This window comes from Lepidochelys olivacea (genome assembly GCF_965140295.1).
Source record: "Lepidochelys olivacea isolate rLepOli2 genome assembly, chromosome: 14".
Taxonomy (NCBI): domain Eukaryota; kingdom Metazoa; phylum Chordata; order Testudines; family Cheloniidae; genus Lepidochelys; species Lepidochelys olivacea.
In genome coordinates, this window is record NC_140424.1 from 29,701,545 (window position 1) to 29,729,447 (window position 27,903).

The 27,903-nt window shown below is 46.4% G+C and overlaps 1 protein-coding gene across 2 annotated transcripts; it reads right to left on the minus strand.

Moving 5' to 3' along the window:
- LOC311531246 (uncharacterized protein) lies at window positions 1-27,903 on the minus strand. 2 transcript variants are annotated; one of them, XM_084648502.1, is made up of 4 exons: window positions 27,514-27,903; window positions 10,185-10,385; window positions 1,414-1,527; window positions 1-1,116 (listed from the first exon to the last, which is right to left on the minus strand). In XM_084648502.1, exons 2-4 carry the CDS (start codon window positions 10,369-10,371, stop codon window positions 167-169), a joined length of 1,251 nt encoding a protein of 416 aa, XP_084504628.1. In that variant the 5' UTR covers window positions 10,372-10,385; window positions 27,514-27,903; the 3' UTR covers window positions 1-166. The 2 variants fall into 2 exon arrangements, with proteins under 2 accessions (XP_084504628.1, XP_084504627.1); XM_084648501.1 differs by having other exon boundaries at window positions 1,414-1,530.

Sequence of the window (27,903 nt, forward strand, 5' to 3'; positions counted from 1 at the left end):
ACACCAGCCTGGGGTCAGGGGAAAGCACCTCTCCATGTCTCCCCATCCACGATAGCTATGGGTCCGGAGGAGAGGCACCTCTCCCCATCCCCAATAGCTCCGGGTTGGGGCCAGGGGAGAAGCATCTCTCCCCACCTGGGCAGCCCTTGATAGCCTGCTGTGCAGTTTAGAGGGAACTTAGGTTATAGGGTTTCTGTCTTGTGTGAATTTTCTGATGTGCAATAAGGTGTGAGCTTTCACTGAAGCTTTTCCCGCAGTCAGAGCAGTTACAGGGTTTCTCTCCTGTGTGGGTTCTCCTATGTCTAACAAGGTCTGAACTCTGACTGAAGCTTTTCCCGCAGTTATAGGGTGTCTCTCTTGTATGTATTATCTGATGTTTAATAAGGTATGAGTTTCGACTGAACCTTTTCCCACAGTCAGGGCAGTTATAGGGTGTCTCTCTTGTATGTATTATCTGATGTTTAATAAGGTATGACCGCCGCGTGAACCTTTTCCTGCAGTCAGAGCAGTTATACGGTTTCTTTCCTGTGTGGATTGTACGATGACTGTTAAGATTTGAGCGCCGACTAAAGCTTTTCCCACAGTCAGAGCAGTTGAAGGGGTTCTCGCCTGTGTGGATTCTCCTATGTCTAACAAGGTCTGAGATCTGACTGAAGCTTTTCCTGCAGTCAGGGCAGTTATAGGGTGTCTCTCTTGTATGTCGTCTCTGATGTTTAATAAGGTATGAGTTCCAACTGAAGCTTTTCCCACAGTCAGAGCAGTTGAAGGGCTTCTCTCCTGTGTGGGTTCTCTGATGTTCAAGACTTGAGTGCTGACGGAAGCTTTTCCTGTAATCACTGCAAGTGTAGTGTCCCTCTTCATGGGGGATTTTCTGTTGATTGGTTTCTTTGTTTCTTTTCACCCCTCTGCTCCTGTGAGAGGATGTACTCCGTCCCTCCCCTAGATGGTTTCCCTGCTGTCTTTGTGGCCTGTGCTGACTCTCGAAGGTTTCTCCCTGCTCAGGACTCTGGGAAACACGCTCTTCAGATCTTCCCCATAACATCCCACACAGTGCCACTTGCTCAGGACCTTCCTGCTGAAGACTTTCCTCACTGTTCTCATTCACTGTCCCCTCCCCTGTGGGATAGAGAGATAATCCAGAAAGGAGTCATTCTCTGTGCTTGAGGGAAAGGAAAACTCTGAAAGGGGAACAGGAAAAGGGGGGAACACACACAAATAACGGCTGGGGAGATTGAAATATCATGAGCTGAGTTCATTCTCCTTCCTCAAAACCCCTCCCCAGAGGAGAGAATCCATCTTTCCTTCACATCCTCTCACTAGAGATGAAGACAGGCTGAAGGGTCACATACACTTGATGAAAATGCAGAAGTGACATCTGCTATGAGGTTTGAGTCAGTGTAGCTGATTCCTCACCTGTGTGGGTGTCGCTGATGATCTCCCCTTCCTCAGAGCCCTGGAGATCCGGGACCCACAGCTCCTCACCTCGCTCCACCCAAGATATCACATTAGGTTTGGAAATTGGAAATCCTACTTGGGAAACAATTAATCAAGTGTTGATTTTGTTCATTAACATCAGTCCTATTACTACTTCCAGACCCAGGATCTGAGTCGCCCACCCAGAGAGGCTCCTCTCCCATCTTACAGAGACTGGGCTATAGATTGTACAAGATCCCATGACACACTCATCTGGAGTAAAGGTGCATCGCCTCTGCCTTGGGAATGCCCCAGCTTGTGCCCCAGGGAAGTTGAGCATTCTGCTACACTCTAGGATACAACTGAATCTCCATCACGGCCCATTCCATGCACCGCATCACAGGCCAGAACACATTACTTAAAATGTGAGCTCCTATGAGGGCTTGTAGGTCTGAAACCGAGGCCCTCAGGCAGTGCTCATACTGCAGCTGCCGCCTGGCAGACCACTTAGAGCTCGCAGAGAAAGGAGTTAGCAGAGTTCTAGCTCCCAGGGGCTCTCTTCTGACTTGGGGGGGAAGCTAGCCCCACTCCTTGGCTCGGATGCACTACTTAAACCAGAAGGAGAGAGAGGAAGCTGTCTGAGGAACGAGGTGAATCCTTGGCTGGCTGCTTCAGATCCTCCCTTTACTCCAAAGTCCTGAACGCCTTACTGCCTGTGCCTGGGTGGGACCCTCCAGCTGCCCACAATAGCTGCTGCTCCCGCAGCTGGCCATAGTGGCGTTTGGCTGTGCTGATCCTCCAGGAGTGTGTGTGGCTATTGCTGCAGCTGAGCTCCCCCTCAACTGCTTTGGTCCTACTCTGCCAGCAGCAGCAGCAGCCTCTTTGTGTTGTTTCCCAACCTTCCTCGGGTGCCCAGTCCCCCACCTCCTTCACCTTTGTCTGGGTGCAGGTGGCTCAGTCACACCCCTCTTGGTTGGACAGAATCTACTTTTCACATTTTCATACCTTGTGGGCCCATTCCTCACACATTCAGCCAGACCCCTTCTCAGACCTAAGTTCCCTCTAAGCTGCATGGTGCGCAGCTGCCTATTAAGCCCTGCGCATGGACTGCAGAGGGGAGAGGCGTCCCTCCCTGCTGGCCCCAGCACGGACCTGCCCCAGACTTGCCACGGCTGGGGAGAGGAGCCCCTCCCTCAGCCCAGCCCAGACCTGCCAGAGCTGCTGCAGTTGGGGAGAGGCGACTCTCCCCCCGAGCTGCTGCAGCGAGAGAGGGCTGGGGGGAGTCCTCTCTCCCCACCGCAGCCCCAGGGCAGCCTGTACCCCAAACCTCTCATCCCCAGCCCCATCCCAGAGCCCGCACTCCCAGACAGAGCCCTCATCCCCCCACACCCCAACACTCTGCCCCAGCCCTGAGCCCCCTCCCACACTCCAAACCCCTTGGCCCCAACCCACCACATGAATTTTGTTATGTGCACCAATATGAAATCCATATTGGTGCACATAACAAAATTCATCCTGCACATGGATGTAAAAAATTAGAGGGAGCACTGTCTTGGACCATCATTTAGTCTTGGGAAGGTCCCCCTGTGCCATTATATGATTAAAATATGACCATGTAAATCATTCTTGCTACCACTGTTATACAACTGGAACAAATCTTGTGCAAAGTATGTCATGTGAGGTGTCAATGGAAAAGTTATGATTTGCTGACTATGATTATCCTGTTTGTATGTGTATATCATTTTTGTATCTCAAGTTATGAATATTGCCTATGTATCTCTATTTCAAATGTGTTTGCTCTTGTTTTTGTACCCACAAGGTAGTTTACATCTAGTCTAGCCTGCATATTGTGAATAGAGTATTCTGGTTGATGGCCAATCAACAAAAACCATGGAAAAAGCTCATCCGCACTTGATGGACTTTCCTGTGGACGTTTCAGCCAGACTATGGGTAATGCCTGCCATGACGCATCGAAGTATGCAAGAGCATGTGACCAGCTCATGTGTCACTAAATTCCATCTTGTGCCTGTACTTTTCAACTAACTATGCTGGGGGCTTTTCTTGGAACAATGAGTGTCACTCCACATGGCAGAAACTACAAAAGGCCCTAGGAACATCTTCATTTTTCCGCTTTCCTGCTCTGATCTCTGGACTACACACTTATACTAATGGGAGCATTCTAACCAAAGGACTGAGGACCTTCCAATCTTTTAGAAGGAAGCAGAGACTTAACAAGCCAGTAGTTTATGTCATCACTGCTTCAAACCTGATACAAAAACTTTGCAATGTGTGTATGTATTTGATTCCTTTAACTGATTTTAACTCTCTCCTCTTTCTCTTCTCTTATAAATAAACCTTTAGATAATTAGATACTAAAGGATTGGCAACAATGTGATTATTGGGTAACATCTGAGTTATATATTGAGCTGGGTACATGGCTGGTCCTTTGGGATTGGAAGAATCCCTTGGTTGATTAAATTGGTTTTAAATAGCCACTCATCATTAAGTCTAGCGTTTGGGTGTTGAAATAAGGACTGGAATACCCAAGGAGGCTGCCTTTCTGACTTCTTGTTAGCCAGTGTGGTGAGACAGAAGTTTATTTTCGTTGCTGGTTTGGTATATCTTATGGAAGAATAATCACCAGTTTTGGGGTGTGTCTGCCCTATTGCTTAGCAGTTTGTCCTGAATTTGGTATTCTCAGTTGTGACCCACGGAGGCAAAGTTTTGGTAAAATCCATGGAACCAGGTCAATTAAACTTTGGATCAGAACCCAAACTAGTCAAAAATTTGAAATTTTACATTGAGAGTTTTGGTGGTTGAAGAGTAATTACAATGAGTGAGCAACGATCATATGAGGGTCCTGACAGAAAAACCCTGGAAGATTTGTGCTCCCAAAAGGCTTTATCCTTTAAGAAGAACTCCCCCCGATTGATTAAATCCACTCTCCGGGAGGCCCTCTGCAGCTGGAACCCATCCTGATTGATAGAGGGTGATGGGAGGAGTTCTTAGAGCGGTCACATGACTCACTTCTGGATGGATCACCCCGCCCCAGAACTCATAGAATCATGGAATATCAGGGTTGGAAGGGACCTCAGGAGGTCATCTAATCCAAACCCCCTGCTCAAAGAGGACCAATCCCCAATTTTTGCCCCAGATCCCTAAATGGCCCCCTCAAGGATTGAACTCACAACCCTGGGTTTAGCAGGCCAATGCTCAAACCACTGAGCTATGTGCCCCAAAGCTGCAGACTTAGCTGAAAGCAACTAAAGAAGCGTTCCTACCTTTAACACTCAGATGCTCAACGCCCAATGGGGTCCAAAATCTAAATAAATCCATTTTACCCTGTGTAAAGTTTATACAGAGTAAACTCATAAATTGTTTGCCCTCTGTAACACTGATAGAGAGATATGCACAGCTGTTTGCCCCCTCCCCCCAGGTATTAGTACATACTCTGGGTTAATTAATAAGTAAAAAGTGATTTTATTAAGTACAGAAAGTAGGATTTAAGTGGTTCCAAGTAGTGACAGACAGAACAAAGTGAATTACCAAGCAAAATAAAATAGAACATGCAAGTCTATGTCTAAGAAAACTGAATACAGATAAAAACCTCACCCAGTAAGCTTCCTTTTACAGACTAGTCTCCTTCTAGTCTGGTTCCAGCAATCACTCACACCCCCTGTACTTACTGTCCTTTGTTCCAGTTTCTTAGCTCAGAGGCTATCTCTTGAGCCAGATGAAGACAAAATGGAGGGGTCTCCCAGAGGTTTAAATAGACTTTCTCCTGTGGGTGGACACCCCACCCCCTGTGTAGAATCCAGCTACAAAATGGAGTTTTGGAGTCACATGGGCAAGTCACATGTCCACGTATGACTGAGTTTTTTACCGGCCAAGCCACATTCCTGGGAAAGCTCAGATGTGGATTGGCATCTTCAAGATCCATTGTCTGTTAAGTGCTTCTTGACTGGGCATTTAACTTGCACATTCCTTTCTCAAGAAGCTGACCAAATGCCTAGTAAGTCTACTTCAAAATCAAGCCAGTACACAGCCAATATTCATAACTTTGAATACAAAAAAGATACATGCATACAAATAGGATGAATAGATTCAGTAGATCATAACCTTCACAGAGATACGTTACATGGCATATGTAGCATAAAACATATTCCAGTTATGGCATATATATATACACACACACACATTCATAAGCATATTTCCATAAAGCCTTACGGGGGGCACCATCACAGTGGCCAAACCAGTTCCTCAGGGACAAAGAGCAAGCTGATGCCTCAGTCAGGTGAAAACAAGGCTAATGGACCATTACCTGCTCAATGGCCATTCTTTGGCAAGAAATGGGGTGGGACAAAAATTTACATCCTGGCAAAGAAAAAGCATGGTTTCCATCCACACAGACTTCCTGTCACCTTGCCCCCAGCTGGAAATGCTTCTTCTCAAAGGGAGGACAGAACTATAAAAAGGGGAAAACACCCCAAGACACCCCCTCCCTCTCCCTGTCTGTCTCTGGCATCGCACCTAAGAAGACAAAACAGCTGTTGGACTCTGGGAGAGTGGTCCTGACCTAAAGAGTTTGGTTCGTAAGACTGCTGAAAGCATGTGATGAGAAACTTTGCTTGAAGAGAATACAGTTTGTTAAGAGAGGAGTGTGTTGGGGTCACCCTGAGGTAATCTTTAAGGCTGCTAAAAGCCAGGGTGTGGCAGGCTATCTGACTGCAACTCATATAGACATAGCTGGGAGTGACAAATGTTTTTGTAAAAGGAAATCATGCCTCATCAATCTATTAGAATTCTTTGAGGGGGTCAACAAGCAAGTGGACAAGGGTGATCCAGTGGATATAATGAACCTGGACTTTCAGAAAGTGTTTGACAAGATCTCTCACCAAAAGCTCTGAAGCAAAGTAAGCAGTCATGGGATAAGAGGGAAGGTCCTCTCATAGATCAATAACTGGTTAAAAGCGGGAAACAAATGGTAGGAATAAATGGTCAGTTTCAGAATGGTGAGAGGTAAATAGTGGTGTCCCACAGGGCCTTTCTTATAATTTTGAGGTCTTATGCCTTCCTCCATTGCCTCTGAGTCTTCTGATATGACCAGCAGCTTGCTTTCCTCCATCTGAGATGTCTCCTCCAAAATCTCTGTGAATTGACAGCGATCTCCTCAGGCCACACAAGTTGGTCTCTGCAATCAGATCTGTTGCAGCTGCTGAGGGTGGACACCTCCTTCCTGAACTCCTGTTGCACAATCCACCTTTTGTGGCACAGGGGGTGGAGGTTCCTGGTTTTGGCTGGTGTAATCAAAGTCCGTGACCTTCTCAACTATGTTTTGCAGGACTGGGTGGACCCAGTATGCTTGCCCAGTATATAGCACTGCCCACCCCACATGTCCCCCACTATGTGCTCCAGAAGATAAAGGCTGCCCTATCCCCCGTCTCTGTGGCTTTCCCTGGGCAAGGTGTTCCCGACCTGCCCGTATCCCCTGGCTCTCTGGAGCATGGATGTCAGGCTCCTAGCCCATGAGCCCCACCATCATTTTCAATCTCCCATTTGAGCTGACTCATATTGATACAGCCAGTGAGCCCCTCAGCCACATCACAAGAGAAGCTATATACACACACACTGTCCCCAATTCATTTCCTTGCACTCATGTCCTCCCCAGATACAAAATGGCTGGACATTTTGTCACCTATTGAGGAGAAGGAGCCCTGGTGGGCCAGCCTGTATTCCACCTTGATTCCGCGGCCGACCAGGAATATAAGTTGGTTGGGCTCTTTCACGTAGCGCGGGCATGTTGTTGACACAATTTTCAGACTTCCCTGGCACTTGTTCATTCTGTGGGAGAGGGAGACCCTGGCATATCCGTATCTGGAGTGTGACAGGTGGCAGCCCCTTTTCTGCACCCTCTGGAACCCCTTGTGCAGGGAAAAGTGCAGCAAGAATCTCAACATTTTTATTTACTCCCTGCCCATCCATGGCCCCACAAAATCTCGGGACTTCCTCGTCGGCCTATTCTTCACCCTGGTGAAGAAGGCCATATATCTATCCAGGAGGAGAACATTGGATGGGGTGTATTTTGTGATGTGCGGTCAGTGACACAGAATCCTAACTGAGGCACATATTATTCAAAACCATCTTGTTCAGTGTCTGGTAACCAACACTCAATCCTGACAAAGTAATATTTGATCATTAGAAACAACTGGGCGGTGGGGGAGAGGAAACTGTCCACAGGTCATATGAGAGAATGTGGAGACCAGTGGACACATGGGGCATGAATGTATAGATGGGTAAAGCAAAATGGCCAAGAAACAGCGTTTAGCCCACTGAGTATTTTCAGTTCATACAGTATGCTTTTCCGGGATGATGGGTAAACATCCTCCCATAAAAAGACAAAAAAAGAAGGGAATGTAGACCTTGTTGGAGCCCTAGGCATAACTAACAGTGTGAACCAATGGCTGGGAACCAGAATAGGCCTGGCCTTGGCAGAATGGTACCACACTAGGTGTCAGCTAAGCAAGTAAGCACATTCCTGATGGGTAAGGAGGGCATAAAAACAAAAAGATCTCTCAAGTATCTGTTAGGATATAGATATTCAGGCCTGTCTGTAAAGGCCTGTACTTTAAGAATTTAGGGGTATTCTTATTACTTGGCTAGTTCTAGAGGTATAAAAGAAAGAATCAAAATCACTGTCTGCTGGTGTAAGGGTCTTCTCTTACTGTGACAGTTTGAGGCCCTGTTCTTAGGCTAAGGCCTTTGGCTAAGCAGCAGAGGCAGCCATAAGCTAGGAAGCGAACGGTCACATCCTCACATTCCAAACTAGTCACATTGAAATAAGGTGCTATTTGGGCTGTCAGGCACTATCAGGACAGGATTGTATTCCTATCACCTCCAGAGAAAGGGAAGTGCCTAGAAAATGTAAAAGGAAACTTAGTTTGATAGCATCCTGTCTGGCAAGAACTCACTTATCAATAGCTGGGATGTAAAATCCTCACTTCTGTATTGTTTTGTCATTATAGTTCCCACTTTGCTATTGTTTGTCTGTATAATCTCTGTCTGGTTCTGTGATTGTTCCTGTCTGCTGTATAATTAATTTTGCTGGGTGTAAACTAATTGAGGTGGTGGGATATAATTGGTTAGCTAATCATGTTAAAATATGTTAGGATTGGTTAGTTAAATTTCAGTAGAATGATTGGTTAAGGTATAGCTAAGAATAATACTATATAAATTAGGGGCAAACAGGAAGTAAGTTGGGATCGAAAATAAGGAAAAAGGAACTTGTATTTAAGCTTGCTGGAAGTTCACCCCAATAAACATCGAATTGTTTGCACCTTCGGACTTCGGGTATTGTTGCTCTCTGTTCATGCGAGAAGGACCAGGGAAGTGGGAGAGTGAAGGAATAAGCTCTCTAACAGTAACTACATAAACACATTGCTAAGAGACGGTATAGGAACACACTGACCCCTTGTGAAAATAAGGATGGGATGACAGGATAATGGATAGGGATGTTTTGTTCAAACTAACTGGTACATGGATAAGGGTGGTAGCTACAGTTGGCGTGTAAGATGTATCTTCTTTGCATCAATGTATAGAAGAAGTCACAGGAGGGGATATTTGTGGTAGCTCAGGGGACAGCATCTTGGTTTGCTGATTGAGTCGGTACCATTGTCGGGGTGGGGGGCGGGTGTGGAGGGACTAAAACACGTTACTGTACCTGTACCCATTGACCTGGGACACTAGTACTGTGCTTCGTTGACAATAAACCTGGCCGAATGCGTTAGCCACTGAACCCAGCCTGTGATCTTTCTTTAGGAACGCCACTGAGGTGTGCTGAATGGGCAAGCTGCACTCTCTGCTAGTGCAGCTGACATCAGAGCTCCAGAAACAGCAGCACTGAGCAGCTGTTACAACACACTGTGGCGCTAACAACAAATCATACATCACTGCAGCCGCTACAGGAAGTGAAGATTATGAATTACAGCAGCACCTGGAATCTCCAGTGTAAATCAGGACCCCATTGTGCTATCAGGGTACTTACAGGGGCCCCCATGATCACAGTATCTGAGCATCTCCCAGATTTAATGTATTTATCCTTATACAGAACTGTGAAATAGAGACATACTATGATACCCATTGCAGAGACAGGGGACTGAGGCACAGTCTAAGTGACTTGCCCAAGGTTACTCATGAAGTCTGTGGCAGAACAGGGAATTGAACGGAGGTCTCCTGAGACCAAGTGTAGTGTCTGAAAACAAGAAGAGCCCTCCTCACTTTTTTCTACTACAGCGATACACCCCACAGAAGGCTCACAGAGCATTAACTGCTCAGTCCCAGAACCCAGCCCCGCTCACAGCGATCAGCCATAGCCAGGAAAGGACTCCAGGAACTGCACCCTCCTTCCCAGAGTTCAGCACACTGGCACAAGAGGTAGGCCTGGAGGCACGAACAGCAGCCAGCCCCAGCTCCAGCACTCTGGTATATGCTGTTCCTGACTGGGCCCTTCCACTCACACCTCTAGCCAAGACAGAACATGCACAAGATGGTGGTGAAGCACATTGAAACCTTGTTTGTGGGAAGAATAGCATCATTGTTATGTCACTGAATCTGCTGTTGTATGGGAGTGGACAGTCTCTCACACGGGAGCCAGTGATTATTGGGGCTGATCCCCCTGACATATGGGGGGCCAATGAAGAATCCTGAGCCAAACTCAACTCAGCTACTCCAGAGCCCACACAGCATCTGGCAGCTGAGGGGACAGGAATCCTTACCCAGCGAGGTCACAGTCTCATAATTCTCCTGGATCACATCCCTGTAGAGGGCTCTCTGACCCGGGTCCAGCAGAGCCCATTTCTTCTCAGAGAAATACACAGCCACCTCCTCGAAGGTCACTGGCTCCGCTGCTGCCATTTCCTTTCCCTGTCTCTGGAGGGCATGGGATGATCCGGAGCAAGACATGCGTGTTCTGCAGCCTGTCAGGGTGAGAAGGACAATTGGAGACATTTCAGGAGGGGCTTTAATCCTTTCCACACCCCCATCCCCCCCAAACTCTTTTCCTGTTAACAGACATTCTAGACTCTGATATTTTGGGCAAATGCTTGAATCTAGATATTACATACACAACACACAAAAGTTAGATCCCAAATCCATATTCATTTCTTTCAATACGTGGCTTGAGTTTCCAAATTACTGCGCCTACAACAATGGGATTCAGTTCTGAGTGTCCGGTGTTTCTAAAAAACAAGATGCTTATTCAGCTGCCTGAATATGGATTTAGGTGTCTAAATTTAGGCTCCTGTATTTAAAGCCCCTAGTCTTCATCAGTCTATTTGAAGCACAGAGCAAGGCCCTTTCACCAGGACTAAAGAAACGGAGACTTTTTAAGCCCTCTTCACAACAGAGATTAGGTGAAGTCAATGGGACCATTCAGATGCTTAATATTAAACATGTGTTGTGAGTGTTTGCAGGATGAGATCCTAAAATCCACAGAATAGATTCACAGTACCAGAAGGGATCATTAGTCACGTAATCTGACCTACTGTGTGTCACAAGCCATTACACTTAACACAGTTACCCAGGTACAAACCTGTATTTCCCAAAAGCATATTTTCTAGAAAGTCATCCAGTCTTGATTTGAAGACATCAAGAGATATCCATTGGTCATTTGTTTCAGTGGCTAATCATCTTTACTATCAAACATTTGTGCCTACTCTCTAATCTAAATTTGTCTGGCTTCCATTTTCACTTGTTTGTTCACACTAAACCTTTATCCACTAGACCAAGGGTTCTCAAATTTCATTGCACTGTGACCCCCTTCTGACAACAAAAATTACTACAAGACCCCAGAAGGAGGGATCAAAACCTGAGCTTGTCTGAGCACTGCCACACCAGGTTGGGGCCAAAGCCCGAGCCCCACCGCCCCAGGCGGGAAAGAGGAGGGCAAAGCCAAAGCCCAAAGGTGTCAGCCCCAGCCAGTAACCTGAGCCCCACCACCCAGGGCTGAAAGCCTCGGGCTTTGGCTTTGTCCCCAGGTGGTGGGCCTTGGGCTTTGGCCTCAGCCCAGGGCTCCAGCACGTCTAAGTCAGCCCTGGCGACCCCATTAAAATGGGGTTGCGACCCACTTTGGGGTCCCGACTCACAGTTTGAGAACTGCTGCACTAGACTGAAGACACCTTGGGGATCCATTAGTTTCTGTCCATGAAAATACTTATACAGCGTAAGCAAGTCAGCTTTCAGTCTTTCAACATATTTATTTGTTTAAACCACAGCTATATTTAAACTGACCAGATTAAATATTTAAGTCTCTCAGATTTAAGGTGCTGCAATTTATGTACTTTAACTTCACCTCTTTAGTGTCATACCGTATAGACAAGCCCTTAATAAGGGAACAGAATAACAGGAATTGAAGGTAAAAACCCTATGTTAATTCCTTCAATTCACTGGTCTCCAACCTTTTTATGCCCAAGATAACTTTTTGAATCTAAGGGTATGTCTACACTACGAAATTAGGTCGAATTTATAGAAGTCGTTTTTTTAGAAATCGGTTTTATATATTCGAGTGTGTGTGTCCCCACAGAAAATGCTCTAAGTGCATTAAGTGCATTAACTCGGCGGAGCGCTTCCACAGTACCGAGGCAAGCGTCGACTTCCGGAGCGTTGCACTGTGGGTAGCTATCCCACAGTTCCCGCAGTCTCCGCTGCCCATTGGAATTCTGGGTTGATATCCCAATGCCTGATGGGGCTAAAACATTGTCGCGGGTGGTTCTGGGTACATATCGTCAGGCCCCCGTTCCCTCCCTCCCCCCGTGAAAGCAAGGGCAGACAATCATTTCGCGCCTTTTTTCCTGAGTTACCTGTGCAGACGCCATACTGTTGGGAACACTGGGGCATGGCCACTAGGTAACTCGAGGGGATGGAAGACCACGAGTGTCAATGAAGCCCCCTTGCACTAGGCCCCGGTGTCCTTGGCCCCCCCTCCTGCCTGGAGGCACTCGCAGCAGCTCTGCGTGCTAGGCCCAAGTGTCCTTGGCCCCCCCGCCTGGAGGCACACACAGCAGTTATGCTGAAAATCTGCAACAGTATGTTGCAGAGTCAGACTGCCTGAAACTAAGCAAGGCCAAACAGGGAAAATATAAAAAAACAATGCTAAATAAAGCAGCTTTATGTATAGTTTAACAAATAATACAAAAAATCAAAAAACTAGCTAAAAACTAAATTAGCTGGCTATATAAATACTTAAAGCAGCTTGCTATTAAATAAATATACTAAAAATATATATATATAAAAGCCTATATAACTCCCTGCTCTATTATACAAAATTTAAAATTTTATTCTCCCTGTACCTTTTTGCAGCTGCAAATAAACTTTTCTGCTTCTCCACCCTGTTGTAATTATTAAATATAGCACACCGGGTAACAAACCACTCAAGCTGTTGTTCAGCCTCTCGGCACTGGGTGCCGGCAACAATACCACGGCAAGCATGGAGCCCGCTCAGGTAACCGTCACCCTATGTCTCCTGGGTGCTGGCAGACGCGGTACGGCATTGCTACAAAGTAGCAGCAACCCCTTGCCTTGTGGCAGCAGACGGTACAGTACAACTGGTAGCCGTCATCGTCATGTCTGAGGTGCTCCTGGTCGCCTCTGTGAGGTCGATCAGGAGCGCCTGGGCAGACATGGGCGCAGGGACTAAATTTGGAGTGACTTGAGCAGGTCATTCTCTTTAGTCCTGCAGTCAGTCCTATTGAACCGTCTTATGGTGAGCGGGCAGGCGATACGGACTGCTAGCAGTCGTACTGTACCATCTTCTGCCGAGCAGCCATGAGATGTGGATGGCATGCAGTCCTTCTGCACCGTCTGCTGCCAGCCAAAGATGTAAAAGATAGATGGAGTGGATCAAAACAAGAAATAGACCAGATTTGTTTTGTACTCATTTGCTTCCCCCCCTCCCCTGTCTAGGGGGACTCATTCTTCTAGATCACACTGCAGTCACTTACAGAGAAGGTACAGCGAGGTAAATCTAGCCATGTATCAATCAGAGGCCCGGCTAACCTTCTTGTTCCAATAACGACAATAACTTAGGTGCACCATTTCTTATTGGAACCCTCCGTGCAGTCCTGCCTGAAATACTCCTTGATGTACAGGCACACCCTTTGTTGATTTTAGCTCCCTGAAGCCAACCCTGTAAGCCGTGTCATCAGTCGCCCCTCCCTCCGTCAGAGCAACGGCAGACAATCGTTCCGCGCCTTTTTTCTGTGCGGACGCCATACCAAGGCAAGCATGGAGGCCGCTGAGCTCATTTTGGCAATTAGGAGCACATTAACCACCACACGCATTATCCAGCAGTATATGCAGCACCAGAACATAGCAACGCGATACCGGGCGAGGAGGCGACGTCAGCGCGGTCCCGTGAGTGATCAGGACATGGACACAGATTTCTCTGAAAGCATGGGCCCTGACAATGCATGCATCATGGTGCTAATGGGGCAGGTTCATGCTGTGGAACGCCGATTCTGGGCTCGGGAAACAAGCACAGACTGGTGGGACCGCATAGTGTTGCGGGTCTGGGACGATTCCCAGTGGCTGCGAAACTTTTGCATGCGTAAGGGCACTTTCATGGAACTTTGTGACTTGCTTTCCCCTGCCCTGAAGCGCATGAATACCAGGATGAGAGCAGCCCTCACAGTTGAGAAGCGAGTGGCGATAGCCCTGTGGAAGCTTGCAACGTCAGACAGCTACCGGTCAGTTGGGAATCAATTTGGAGTGGGCAAATCTACTGTGGGGGCTGCTGTGATGCAAGTAGCTCACGCAATCAAAGATCTGCTGATATCAAGGGTAGTGACCCTGGGAAATGTGCAGGTCATAGTGGATGGCTTTGCTGCAATGGGATTCCCTAACTGTGGTGGGGCTATAGACGGAACCCATATCCCTATCTTGGCACCGGAGCACCAAGCCGCCGAGTACATAAACCGCAAGGGGTACTTTTCGATAGTGCTGCAAGCTCTGGTGGATCACAAGGGACGTTTCACCAACATCAACGTGGGATGGCCAGGAAAGGTGCATGACGCTCGCATCTTCAGGAACTCTGGTCTGTTTCAAAAGCTGCAGGAAGGGACTTTATTCCCAGACCAGAAAATAACTGTTGGGGATGTTGAAATGCCTATATGTATCCTTGGGGACCCAGCCTACCCCTTAATGCCATGGCTCATGAAGCCGTACACAGGCAGCCTGGACAGTAGTCAGGAGCTGTTCAACTACAGGCTGAGCAAGTGCAGAATGGTGGTAGAATGTGCATTTGGACGTTTAAAGGCGCGCTGGCGCAGTTTACTGTCTCGCTTAGACCTCAGCGAAACCAATATTCCCACTGTTATTACTGCTTGCTGTGTGCTCCACAATATCTGTGAGGGTAAGGGGGAGACGTTTATGGGGGGTTGGGAGGCTGAGGCAAATTGCCTAGCTGCTGGTTACGCGCAGCCAGACACCAGGGCGGTTAGAAGAGCACAGGAGGGCGCGGTACGCATCAGAGAAGCTTTGAAAACCAGTTTCATGACTGGCCAGGCTACGGTGTGAAAGTTCTGTTTGTTTCTCCTTGATGAAACCCCCCGCCCCTTGGTTCACTCTACTTCCCTGTAAGCTAACCACCCTCCCCTCCTCCCTTTAATCACCGCTTGCAGAGGCAATAAAGTCATTGCTGCTTCACAGTCATGCATTCGTTATTCATTCATCACACAAATAGGGAGATGACTACCAAGGTATCCCAGGAGGGGTGGTGGAGGAGGGAAGGAAAATGCCACACAGCACTTTAAGCACAGCACTTTAAAAGTTGACAACTTTAAAATTTATTGAATGACAGCCTTCTTTTTTTTGGGCAATCCTCTGTGGTGGAGTGGCTGATTGGCCGGAGGCCCCCCCACCGCGTTCTTGGGCGTCTGGGTGTGGAGGCTATGGAACTTGGGGAGGAGGGTGGTTGGTTACAGAGGGGCTGCAGTGGCAGTCTGTGTTCCAGCTGCCTTTGCTGCAGCTCAACCATACACTGGAGCATACTGGTTTGGTCCTGCAGCAGCCTCAGCATTGAATCCTGCCTCCTCTCATCACGCTGCCGCCACATTTGAGCTTCAGCCCTGTCTTCAGCCCGCCACTTACTCTCTTCAGCCTGCCACTTACTCTCTTCAGCCCTCCACCTCTCCTCCCAGTCATTTTGTGCTTTCCTGCACTCTGACATTATTTGCCTCCACGCATTCGTCTGTGCTCTGTCAGTGTGGGAGGACAGCATGAGCTCGGAGAACATTTCATCGCGAGTGCGTTTTTTTTTCTTTCTAAGCTTCACTAGCCTCTGGGAAGGAGAAGATCCTGTGATCATTGAAACACATGCAGCTGGTGGAGAAAAAAAAAGGGAGAGCGGTATTTAAAAAGACACATTTTATAAAACAGTGGCTACACTCTTTCAGGGTAAACCTTGCTGTTCACATTACATTCATAGCACATGTGCTTTCGTTACAAGGTCGCATTTTGCCTCCTCCCACCGCGTGACTACCCCCTCAACCTTCCCCCCTCCCTGTGGCTAACAGTGGGGAACATTTCTGTTTAGCCACAGGCAAACAGCCCAGCAGGAACGGGCACCTCTGAGTGTCCCTGAAGAAAAGCACTCTATTTCAACCAGGTGACCATGAATTATATCTCACTCTCCTGAGGATAACACAGAGAGATAAAGAACGGATTTTGGTTGAATGCCAGCAAACATACACTGCAATGCTTTGTTCTACAGTGATTCCTGAGTACGTGTTACTGGCCTGGAGTGGTAAAGTGTCCTACCATGAAGGACGAAATAAGGCTGCCCTCCCCAGAAACCTTTTGCAAAGGCTTTAGGACTACATCTAGGAGAACCGCAAATGCCAGGGCAAAGTAATCCTTTCACATGCTTGCTTTTAAACCATGTATAGCATTTTAAAAGGTACACTCACCAGAGGTCCCTTCTCCGCCTGCTGGGTCCAGGAGGCAGCCTTGGGTGGGTTCGGGGGATACTGGCTCCAGGTCTAGGGTGAGAAACAGTTCCTGGCTGTCGGGAAAACCGGTTTCTCCGCTTGCTTGCTGTGAGCTATCTACAACCTCCTCCTCCTCCTCATCTTCTTCGTCCCCAAAACCTGCTTCCGTATTGCCTCCATCTCCATTGAAGGAGTCAAACAACACGGCTGGGGTAGTGGTGGCTGAACCCCCTAAAATGGCATGCAGCTCATCATAGAAGCGGCATGTTTGGGGCTCTGACCCAGAGCGGCTGTTCGCCTCTCTGGTTTTCTGGTAGGCTTGCCTCAGCTCCTTCAGTTTCACGCGGCACTGCTTCGGGTCCCTGTTATGGCCTCTGTCCTTCATGCCCTGGGAGATTTTCACAAAGGTTTTGGCATTTCGAAAACTGGAACGGAGTTCTGATAGCACGGATTCCTCTCCCCAAACAGCGATCAGATCCCGTACCTCCCGTTCGGTCCATGCTGGAGCTCTTTTGCGATTCTGGGACTCCATCATGGTCACCTGTGCTGATGAGCTCTGCATGGTCACCTGCAGCTTGCCACGCTGGCCAAACAGGAAATGAGATTCAAAAGTTTGCGGTTCTTTTCCTGTCTACCTGGCCAGTGCATCTGAGTTGAGAGTGCTGTCCAGAGCGGTCAGAATGGAGCACTCTGGGATAGCTCCCGGAGGCCAATACCATCGAATTGTGTCCACAGTACCCCAAATTCGAGCCGGGAACGTCGATTTAAGCGCTAATCCACTTGTCAGGGGTGGAGTAAGGAAATCGATTTTAAGAGCCCTTTAAGTCGAAATAAAGGGCTTCACTGTGTGGACGGGTGCAGGTTTAAATCGATTTAACGCTGCTAAATTCGACCTAAAGTCCTAGTGTAGACCAGGGCTAAGGGCAACTCAGGATCTACCCCGCCTCTTCCCAGAGGCCCTGACTCTTCCCCAAAGCCCCGCCCCACTCACTCCACCCGCCCGTCGCTCACTCTACTGCACCCTCACTCACTTTCACTGGACTGGGGCAGGGGTTCAGGAGGGGGTGCAGGTTCTGGGCTGGGGCCAAGGGGTTCGCAGTGTGAGAGGGGGCTCTGGGCTGAGCCTGGGGCAGGTGGTTGGGGTGCAGGAGGGGGCTACGGGCTGGGGTAGAGGCAGAGAGTTTGGGTGCAGGAGGGGGTGCAGGGTGTGGGCTCTGGGAGGGAGCAGGACAGGGCTCCAGGCTGGGGCAGAGTGTTGGGGTGCAGGATGATGGCTCTGGGAGAGGAGTCAGGGCTGGGGCATAGGGTGCAAGAGCGGTATGGGGTGCTGGCTCCAGAAGGGAACTCAGGGCTGTATGTTGGGGTGCAGGAGGGGGGTTGGGGTGCTGGCTCTGGGAGGGGGCTCAAGGATGGGGGTTAGGGTGCGGTCTCCCGCTGGGCAGCACTTACCTCCAGTGGCTCCTGGTTGGCAGCAGGCGCAGCAAGGCTAAGGCAGGCTTCCTGCCTACCCCAGCCCTACACCGCTCCCGGAAGGGGCCAACACATCCCAGTGGCCCCTGCGATGCAGGGGGCATGTGGCTCCGTGTGCTGCCCCTCTCTGCAAGCATCGCCTCCGCACCTCTCCTGGCCAATGGGAGCTGTGGGGGTGGTGCTTGCAGGCGGGAGCAGAGCATGGAGGAAGACCCCTGCTTCCCTGCCCCTGGGGCCACGGGGATGCAGTGGCCACTTCTGGGAGCAGTGTGGGGCCAGAGTAGGCAGGGAGTCTGCCTCAACAGCAGCCACGCTGTGCTGCCACCTGAGATTGCGATTGACTGGGAAATCCTCTAGAATCGACCAGTCGATTGCGATCAACCGGTTGATGGCCACTGGACTAGATCAAGGTGACTCTGCAAGTCAATAGCAGATCATAGAATATCAGGGTTGGAAGGGACCTCAGGAGGTCATCTAGTCCAACCCCCTGCTCAAGCAGGACCAATCCCCAACTAAATAATCTCAGCCAGGGCTTTGTCAAGCCTGACCTTTAAAACTTCTAAGGAAGGAGATTCCACCACCTCCCTAGGTAATGCATTCCAGTGCTTCACTACCCTCCTAGTGAAAAAGTTTTCCTAATATCCAACCTAAACCTCCCCCACTGCAACTTGAGACCATTACTCCTTGTTCTGTCATCTGCTACCACTGAGAACAGTCTAGATCCATCCTCTCTGGAACCCACTTTCAGGTAGTTGAAAGCAGCTATCAAATCCCCCCTCATTCTTCTCTTCCGTAGACTAAACAATCCAGTTCCCTCAGCCTCTCCTCATAAGTCATGTGTTCCAGTCCCCTAATCGTTTTTGTTGCCTTACGTTGGACTCTCTCCAATTTTTCCACATCCTTCTTGTAGTGTGGGGCCCAAAACTGGACACAGTACTCCAGATGAGGCCTCACCAATGTCGAATAGAGGGGGACGATCACGTCCCTCGATCTGTTGGCAATGCCCCTACTTATACATCCCAAAATGCCATTGGCCTTCTTGGCAACAACGGCACACTGTTGACTCATATCCAGCTTCTCTTCCAGTGTAACCCCTAGGTCCTTTTCTGCAGAACTGCGGCCTAGTCATTTGGTCCCTTGTCTGTAGCAGTGTATGGGATTCTTCCGTCCTAAGTGCAGGACTCTGCACTTATCCTTGCTGAACCTGATCAGATTTCTTTTGGCCCAATCCTCTAATTTGTCTAGGTCCCTCTGTATCCTATCCCTACCGTCCTGCGTATCTACCTCTCCTCCCAGTTTAGTGTCACTTGCAAACCTGCTGAGGGTGCAATCCACGCCATCCTCCAGATCATTAAAGAAGATATTGAACAAAACCAACCCCAGGTCCGACCCTTGGAGCACTCCACTTGATGCTGGCTGCCAACTAGACATGGAGCCATTGATCACTACCCATTGAGCCCGACAATCTAGCCAGCTTTCTATCCACCTTATAGTCCATTCATCCAGCCCATACTTCTTTAACTTGCTGGCAAGAATACTGTGGGAGATCGTGTCAAAAGCTTTGCTAAAGTCAAGGAACAACACGTCCACTGCTTTACCCTCCTCCACAGAGACAGTTATCTCATCATAGAAGACAATTAGATTAGTCAGGCATGACTTGCCCTTGGTGAATCCATGCTGACTGTTCCTGATCACTTTCCTCTCCTTTAAGTGCTTCAGAATTGATTCCTTGAGGACCTGCTCCATGATATTTCCAGGGACTGAGGTGAGGCTGACTAGCCTGTAGTTCCCCGGATCCTCCTTCTTCCCTTTTTTAAAGGTGGGCACTATATTCTCCTTTTTCCAGTCATCCAGGACCTCCCCTGATCGCCATGAGTTTTCAAAGATAATGGCCAATGGCTCTGCAGTCACATCCGCCAACTCCTTTAGCACTCTCGGATGCAGCACATCCGGCCCCATGGACTTGTGCTCATCCAGCTTTTCTAAATAGTCCCGAACCACTTCTTTCTCCACAGAGGGCTGGTCACCTCCTCCTCATGCTGTGCTGCCCAGTCAGTGGTCTGGGAGCTGACCTTGTTCATGAAGACAGAGGCAAAAAAAGCATTGAGTACATTAGCTTTTTCCACATTCTCTGTCACTTGGTTGCCTCCCTCATTCCGTAAGGGGCCCACACTTTCCTTGACTTTCTTCTTGTTGCTAACATACCTGAAAAAACCTCTCTCGTTACTCTTAACATCTCTTGCTAGCTAGATGTGGAATGGGAATTTCAGGAACATAAGGAGAATAGCACAGACTTCCCTCAATGGCTTAGTATTTCTTTTCAGTGTTACATCAGGACTTCATGTTACATTTCATTCAGTTTAGAAAAAAATAAATAATAGTAAAATCTTTGTGCTATAAAATCACAACAATCAGATAGAGCTCTCTCCTTACTAACATGGTCTATGTCTTTTGTGGAAATGGAGGGTTTTGTTTGTTTGCTTTTAATAAAAACATCAACAACAAATGTGTCTTGTCTAACTTTTTATCCCATTTTACGTCTACATTCCAAATGTATGTAGCTGTACATATCAATTACAATGAATTTATCTGGGATTGTTGATAATTCATGGAAGTAATTTGCAAGTGAAGTAAATGCAATAAATACATAATGTATATTTCTGAAGCGGTTTCATTTCTTAATACATTTTCAGTATGCTATAAAATGGAACAACATTTATAAATAATATTCTGAAATACATATCATAATTATGCTGACATAAGGACATAACACTGATAGAGAGGTATGCACAGCTGTTTGCTGCCCCCTACCCCGGTTTTAATATATATTCTGGGTTAATTAATAAGTAAAAAGTGATTTTATTAAATACAGAAAGTAGGATTTAAGTGGTTCCAAGTAGTAACAGACAGAACAAAGTGAATTACCAAGCAAAATAAAATAAAACACGCAAGTCTAAGTCTAGTACAATAATAAAACTGAATACAGATAAAAACCTCACCAGTTACAGTAAGCTTTCTTTTACAGACTAGTCTCCTTCTAGTCTGGGTCCAGCAATCACTCATACCCCCTGTACTTACTGTCCTTTGTTCCAGTTTCTTTCAGGTATCCTTGGGGTTGGAGAGGATCTCTCTTTAGCTAGCTGAAGACAAAATGGAGGGGCCTCCCAGGGGTTTAAATAGACTTCACTCTGTGGGTGGAGACCCCGTCCTCTCTCCTATGCAAAGTCCAGCTCCAAGATGGAGTTTTGGAGGCACATGGGCAAGTCACACGTCCATGCATGACTCAGAACTTAGAGGTGGCAGCCATGGTTCACAGGCTTCCTTGAACATCCTCAGGTAGACTTCTTATATGGGTTGGAGCATTCCAAGATTCATTGTCCTTTAAGTGTTTCTTGATTGGGTACCTAATCTGCACATTCCTTTCTCAAGGAACTGACCAAACTTTTTACAAAGGTTACTTAAAAAACAAGCCAGTACAAAGCCAATCTTCATAACTTCAAATACAAAAACGATATATGCATACAAATAGGATTAATAAATTCAGTAGATCATAAACTTTACATAGATATGCTACATGGCACATGTAGCATAAAACATATTCCAGTTATGTCATATATATATATATATATTCATTCATAAGCATACTTCCATAAAGGCTTATGGGGGGCACCGTCACACCAATATTCTGTGCTACTAATTTGGACTCAGTCAGGATCGCATCCCATTGTTCATGAATCTGTTGAATGTCATTGATAAGACTTTCAATGTTATCCCTCTCAACATCAAGTGTAGCATTGTGTGCTTTAATTACCAGATTAGTTTGATGGATCATTGTAAGTAGCTTTCTCCACAAAGATGACATCTGAATGCATTCAAATTTGGACATGTGCTTCTGAATAAACTGAAGGTCAGTTCAAGCCTGTGCAATGAGATTGAGAAATTCAAGCTCATTTAAAGCCTCTCTCACTGAATTCAAATGCTGCGCAACTGGTTGAATCCTTGCAGACCATCTAGTTTTGGACATCTCATGCAGTGAAACAGGAAGATATTGCTTCAGAATTTCCCACCTTTGGGGACTGCTACTGATGAGATTGTACATTTGCTGAACAGTTCCAAAGTAAATAATTGCCTCCTTGCATGATTCAGCACAGTCAACACCTACAAGGTTTAGTGCGTGTTTAGTGTGGTTTCCACAGCTGGAGAAAATACAGTCTGAAGTATGCTCAAGCAGAACTGCCTGTACACCTTTGTACTTCCCAGCCATATTAGATCCATTGTCATAGGCTTGACCAATGCAGACTTGAAAGTCTAACTTAAAACCTTCTAGAATTGCTAGTACTCAAGCAGCAATTTCTTTTTCAGTTTTTATCGTGAAATTATCAAACAAAATAAACCTTTCTTCAATTGAAAATTTTGAGCTGTCTACAATCTTAACATATTGAATAACCATAGTAGTCTGTTCCTTGTGAGAACAATCTGGAGTTGCATCAACAATGATTGAAAAATACTTGGCATTTTGAATATCATCAAGAATTGTTGTTTGTACGAATGACCCACATAGCTCAATAAACTTGTTTTGTATGTGTGTGGAGAGATAATGGACTTGCATGCGCTTTTGACTCTCTTGCGATTCTTGAACACGTTTAACATGCTCTGATAGAAGTGGGTCATATTTGCTGAGGAGCTCAACTATGCGTAGAAAGTTTCCATTTACACAATCACCAATATGTTGACTGGAACCAAAGAAACCTAATACCCACTCAGAAAGAAAAAGGATGATAAATTGTCATGGGATAAGAGGGAAGATCCTTTCATGGATTGAGAACTGGTTAAAAGACAGGGAACAAAGAGTAGAAGTAAATGGTAAATTTTCAGAATGGAATGGTGTTCCCCAAGGGTCAGTCCTAGGACCAATCCTATTCAATTTATTCATAAATGATCTGGAGAAAGGGGTAAACAGTGAGGTGGTAAAGTTTGCAGAGGATACTAAACTGCTCAAGATAGTTAAGACCAAAGCAGACTGTGCAGAACTTCAAAAGATCTCACAAAACTAAGTGATTGGGCAACAAAATGGGAAATGGAATTTAATGTGGATAAATGTAAAGTAATGAACATTGGAAAAAATAACCCCAACTATACATACAATACGATGGGGGCTAATTTAGCTACAACTAATCGGGAGAAAGATCTTGGAGTCATTGTGGATGGTTCTTTAAAGACGTCCTCGCAGTGTGCAGTGGCAGTCAAAAAAGCAAACGGGATGTTAGGAATCATTAAAAAAGGGACAGAGAATCAAACGGAGAATATCTTATTGCCGATATATAAATCCATGGTATGCCCACATCCTGAATACTGCGTACAGATGTGGTCTCCTCATCTCAAAAAAGAGATACTGGCATTAGAAAAGGTTCAGAAAAGGGCAACTAAAATGATTAGGAGTTTGGAACAGATCCCATATGAGGAGAGATTAAAGAGGCTAGTACTTTTCAGCTTGGAAAAGAGGAGACTAAGGGGGGATATGATAGAGTTGTACCGTATGACTGGAGAATTACTAACATAGTTCCTCTTTTTAAGAAAGGAAAAAAAAAGTGATCCTAGTAACTACAGGCCTGTTAGTTTGACATCTGTAGTATGCAAGGTCTTGGAAAAAAAATTGAAGGAGAAAGTAGTTAAGGACATTGAGGTCAATGGTAAATGGGAAAAACTACAAGACGGTTTTACAAAAGGTAGATCATGTCAAACCAACCTGATCTCCTTCTTTGAGAAAGTAACAGATTTTTTAGTCAAAGGAAATGCAGTGGATCTAATTCACCTAGATTTCAGTAAGGCGTTTGATAAGGTGCCACTTGGGGAATTATTAGTTAAATTGGAAAAGATGGGGATCAATATGAAAATTGAAAGTGGATAAGGAATTGGTTAAAGGAGAGACTACAGTGGGTCTTACCGAAAGGTGAACTGTCAGGCTGGAGGGAAGTTACCAGTGGAGTTCCTCAGGGATCAGTTTTGGGACCAATCTTTTTATTACTGACCTCAGCACAAAAAGTTGGAATGTGCTAATAAAGTTTGAAGATGACACGAAGCTAGGAGGTATTGCCAATACACAGAAGGACTGGGATATCATACAGGGAGACCTGGATGACCTTGTAAACTGGAGTAATAGTAACAGGATGAAATTTAATAGTGAAAAGTGTAAGGTCATGTATTTAGGGATTAAGAACAAGAATTTTTGTTATAAACTGGGGATGCATCACTTGGAAGTAACAGAGAAGGACCTAGGAGTATTGGTTGACCACAGGATGACTATGAGCCACCAATGTGATATGGCCGTGAAAAAAGCTAATGCGGTCTTGGGATGCATCGGGCGAGGTATTTCCAGTAGAGATAAGGAGGTGTTAGTACTGTTATACAAGGCACTGGTGAGACCTCACCTGGAATACTGTGTGCAGTTCTGGTCTCCCATGTTTAAGAAGGATGAATTCAAACTGGAACAGGTACAGAGAAGGGCTACTAGGATGATCTGAGGAATGGAAAACCTGTCTTATGAAAGGAGACTCAAGGAGCTTGGCTTGTTTAGCTTAACCAAAAGAAGGCTGAGGGGAGATATGATTGCTCTCTATAAATATATCAGAGGGATAAATACCAGGGAGGGAGAGGAATTATTTAAGCTCAGTACCAATGTGGACACAAGAACAAATGGATATAAACTGGCCATCAGGAAGTTTAGACTTGAAATTAGACAAAAGTTTCCAGCCATCAGAGGAGTGAAGTTCTGGAATAGCCTTCCAAGGGAAGCAGTGGGGGCAAAAGACAATTTTTTGGCTTCAAGATTAAACTTGATAAGTTTATGGAGGAGATGGTACGATGGGATAACATGATTTTGGCAATTAATTGATTGATAACTTTTCATGGTAAATAGGCCCAATGGCCTGTGATGGAATGTTAGATGGGGTGGGATCTGAGTTAGTACAGAGATTTCTTTCCTGGGTATCTGGCTGGTGAGTCTTGCCCATATGCTCAGAGTTCAGCTGATCGCCATATTTGAGGTCAGGAAGGAATTTTCGTCCAGGGCAGAATGGAAGAGGCTCTGGGATTTTTTCGCCTTCCTCTGCAGCATGGAGCATGGGTCACTTGCTGGAGGATTCTCTGCACCTTGAAGTCTTTAAACCATGATTTGAGTACTTGAATAGCTCAGACATAGATGAGAGGTTTATTGCAGGAATGCGTGGGTGAGATTTGGTGGCCTGCATTGTGCAGAAGGTCAGACTAGATGATCATAATGGTCCCTTCTAACCTTAATATCTATGAATGTATGAAAATCATGAGTGGTGTGGAGAAAGTGAATAAGGAAAAGTTATTTACTTGTTCCCATAATATAAGAACTAGGGGCCACCAAATTAAATTAATGGGCAGCAGGTTTAAAACAAATAAAAGGAAGTTCTTCTTCACACAGTGCACAGTCAACCTCTGGAACTCCTTGCCTGAGGAGATTGTGAAGGCTAGGACTATAACAGGGTTTAAAAGAGAACTGGATAAATTCATGGAGGTTAAGTCCATTAATGGCCATTAGCCAGGATGGGTAAGGAATGGTGTCCCTAGCCTCTGTTTGTCAGCAGGTGGAGCTGGATGGTAGGAGAGATATCACTAGATCATTAGCTGTTAGGTTCACTCCCTCTGGGGCACCTGGCATTGGTCACTGTCGGTAGACAGGATACTGGGCTGGATGGACCTTTGGTCTGACCCAGTATGGCTGTTCTTATGTTCAGGATGCACTCAAGAAGTTTTTTCCAGTTACTAGCTTCTGTAGAGAGTTCAGTCAAGAGTAAATTCTCAACTGAACTTTCAGCTGATGCTGCCTTACTGGCTGATTTCCATGCAACATAGCTTTCTTTGTGTGATGTTGAACTCTCATATAATAGTATTCAGCCTTTCAACTTCCTCCAACGTCTGCTGATGCTCCATCCTGATTGATCAGAGAGAACTGATGCATTTGCAGCATTTTTGTTCAAAATAAGCAGGGTGCACAGTCCAGAGATTGTTCTTCCATACTCCAGCATAACCAGTCTGTTGTTGCAGGTCTCACCATTTGGAAGAGTTTTTGAATGTCAGCAGAAAAGTAGGGAAAGCATGGAATGTTACTTGGAATTTCAAAACAACTACTCTGAAGAAAAGATTGGAATTATTGACAAGAGCAATGCTGCTCAAATGTAATGTCAGTCACAGTCAAACCTGTAGTACTCATGAATAGCTCTTGCTGCATAAGATCTACATCTTCCTGTTGCTGTTGATTTTCTTGATCCTACACAGGGTCTTCTGCTGCATCTGTTACTGTTGGTACATCTCCTTCTTGACTAGTGTCCTCATGTTCAGGTATTGGCATTGAAATATCTCCTGTTGCAGTTGCGGAGTTTTCATTATCTGTAGCATTGTTTGTTGGGTAAGGTGTGTTTTCCAGTGGTTTGAGAAATGAAGTTATTGGCTTTGAGCTCTTAGCTGCTGCTTCACTCAGTTGTTTTCGCCATCTCTTGCTTTCAAATCTCCTCTTCATAGTGATCTATCCAGTTACTATGTAGCCTATCCACACTTAAAATATTCTGCTGTAAATAAGTAGTTTATCTGCACTTGAAATCTTCTATTGTAAACATGTTACACAAATGCTGAAAAGACTTAAAATGAAGGAATACTAATTAAGAACGTAAAATGAAGCACTCAGAGAGGTTATTATCCTTATCACTGAATCAAAACTCAAGCATGCAAGGTATAATATAACAGGCTGAGCTGAGGACAAAGGAATGACATATATACAGTAAACACAGACACGGATACAGACAAAGGGATAATGTCCAAAAATTTCAAACGTGTGTCCTCATGAAACTCACTGTACAAGACTGTCCTCACAAATTTTCACCTTGAGTCTGGGCCTATAGACTACGAAAGCCTATGATGATGGCCAAGCTACCAAGCTAAGGCTCAACCAACCAGTCACTTCTTTTAGCTACCATATGAAGATAATAATGAGGAATTCTCACACATAAATAATTCCTTAGGCAACTAGATGTAAAATTCTAAAGATACTAAAATGTAACAATTCTCTACCTTTCAACTTACACTTGATCCAGCACCAGCCACTAGTAGTGGTTTGTTTATATAATCAGCAGATCTGAGAGGATAGGTTCATCACCGTCTAATCTTGTGCCATCAGAACCGGTATATTTTTATTAATATTTATGAACATTTTAACTCTTTAATCTGACAACATATATATATATATCAGTTAACAAAAAAATATGTCTTTTACCAAATCACATCTCTTATTTGCTTAAATTTGCTGCTCTAAGCTGATAGTGTGTGTCATATTTTAGTCCAATACAGATGAGCATTAAAAAAAGTTGTGAAACTTATCAAAGACCAAAAAAATTTACAAGGGTCTAAATTTGAGGCCCCCTTTGAGCTTGAGCCCCAGGCCAAATGGCCCTCCTACCCCTCGATTGGCCCTGGCTGGCAGTGCCTGTATCCTGTTCTTAAGCCTGGTGCCTACCCCCTGCCCTGGTGGGACTGAGCAGCCTCGGTTTGCAGGAGGCTGCTCAGGAGCAGCAAAGCAGCAGATGGTGCCATAGCCCCGGCCCCAGCCCTTCCCCCGGGTCTCTCCCCTCACCTGCAGGCTCCAGCTCAGGGGCTGGTGTCGGCAGAGCCCGGGGCTGGTTCCAGCCCCCGGAGAAAGTCCCCGCGGCTGGGCCCCGAGGGGCGCTGGGGAAGGGCTCTCCCCGCACACACCCCGCTGGGCAGCGGCAGCGGCTCAGCCCGGGCTCCGGCTCACGATGGAGGCGGCGGCAGCGTCTGACCCGGGAAGCTCAGCCCCGGAGCTGCGGAGCAGCAAGAGCCAGAGCAACTTCCCCGCCCCCAGCAGCGGGCCACAGGGTTAACCCCTCCGCTGCCAGAGACCAGCCACAAGCCTCGCCCTGCTCCCCGTCCGGAGCCAGTGACACCCCCGGCGCGACCGAAGCCGAGAGAGTCCCCGAGAAACCGGCCCCTGGCGCTGCTGGGG

Coding starts and splice junctions, on each gene's coding strand:
- LOC311531246 (XM_084648501.1), bottom strand. CDS start 10,371: ATGTCTTGCTCCGGATCATCCCATGCCCTCCAGAGACAGGGAAAGGAA. Junction 1,531..10,184: donor TGAGACTGTGACCTCGCTGG/GTAAGGATTCCT, acceptor TTGTTTCCCAAG/TAGGATTTCCAATTTCCAAA. Junction 1,117..1,413: donor CATCAGCGACACCCACACAG/GTGAGGAATCAG, acceptor TCTATCCCACAG/GGGAGGGGACAGTGAATGAG.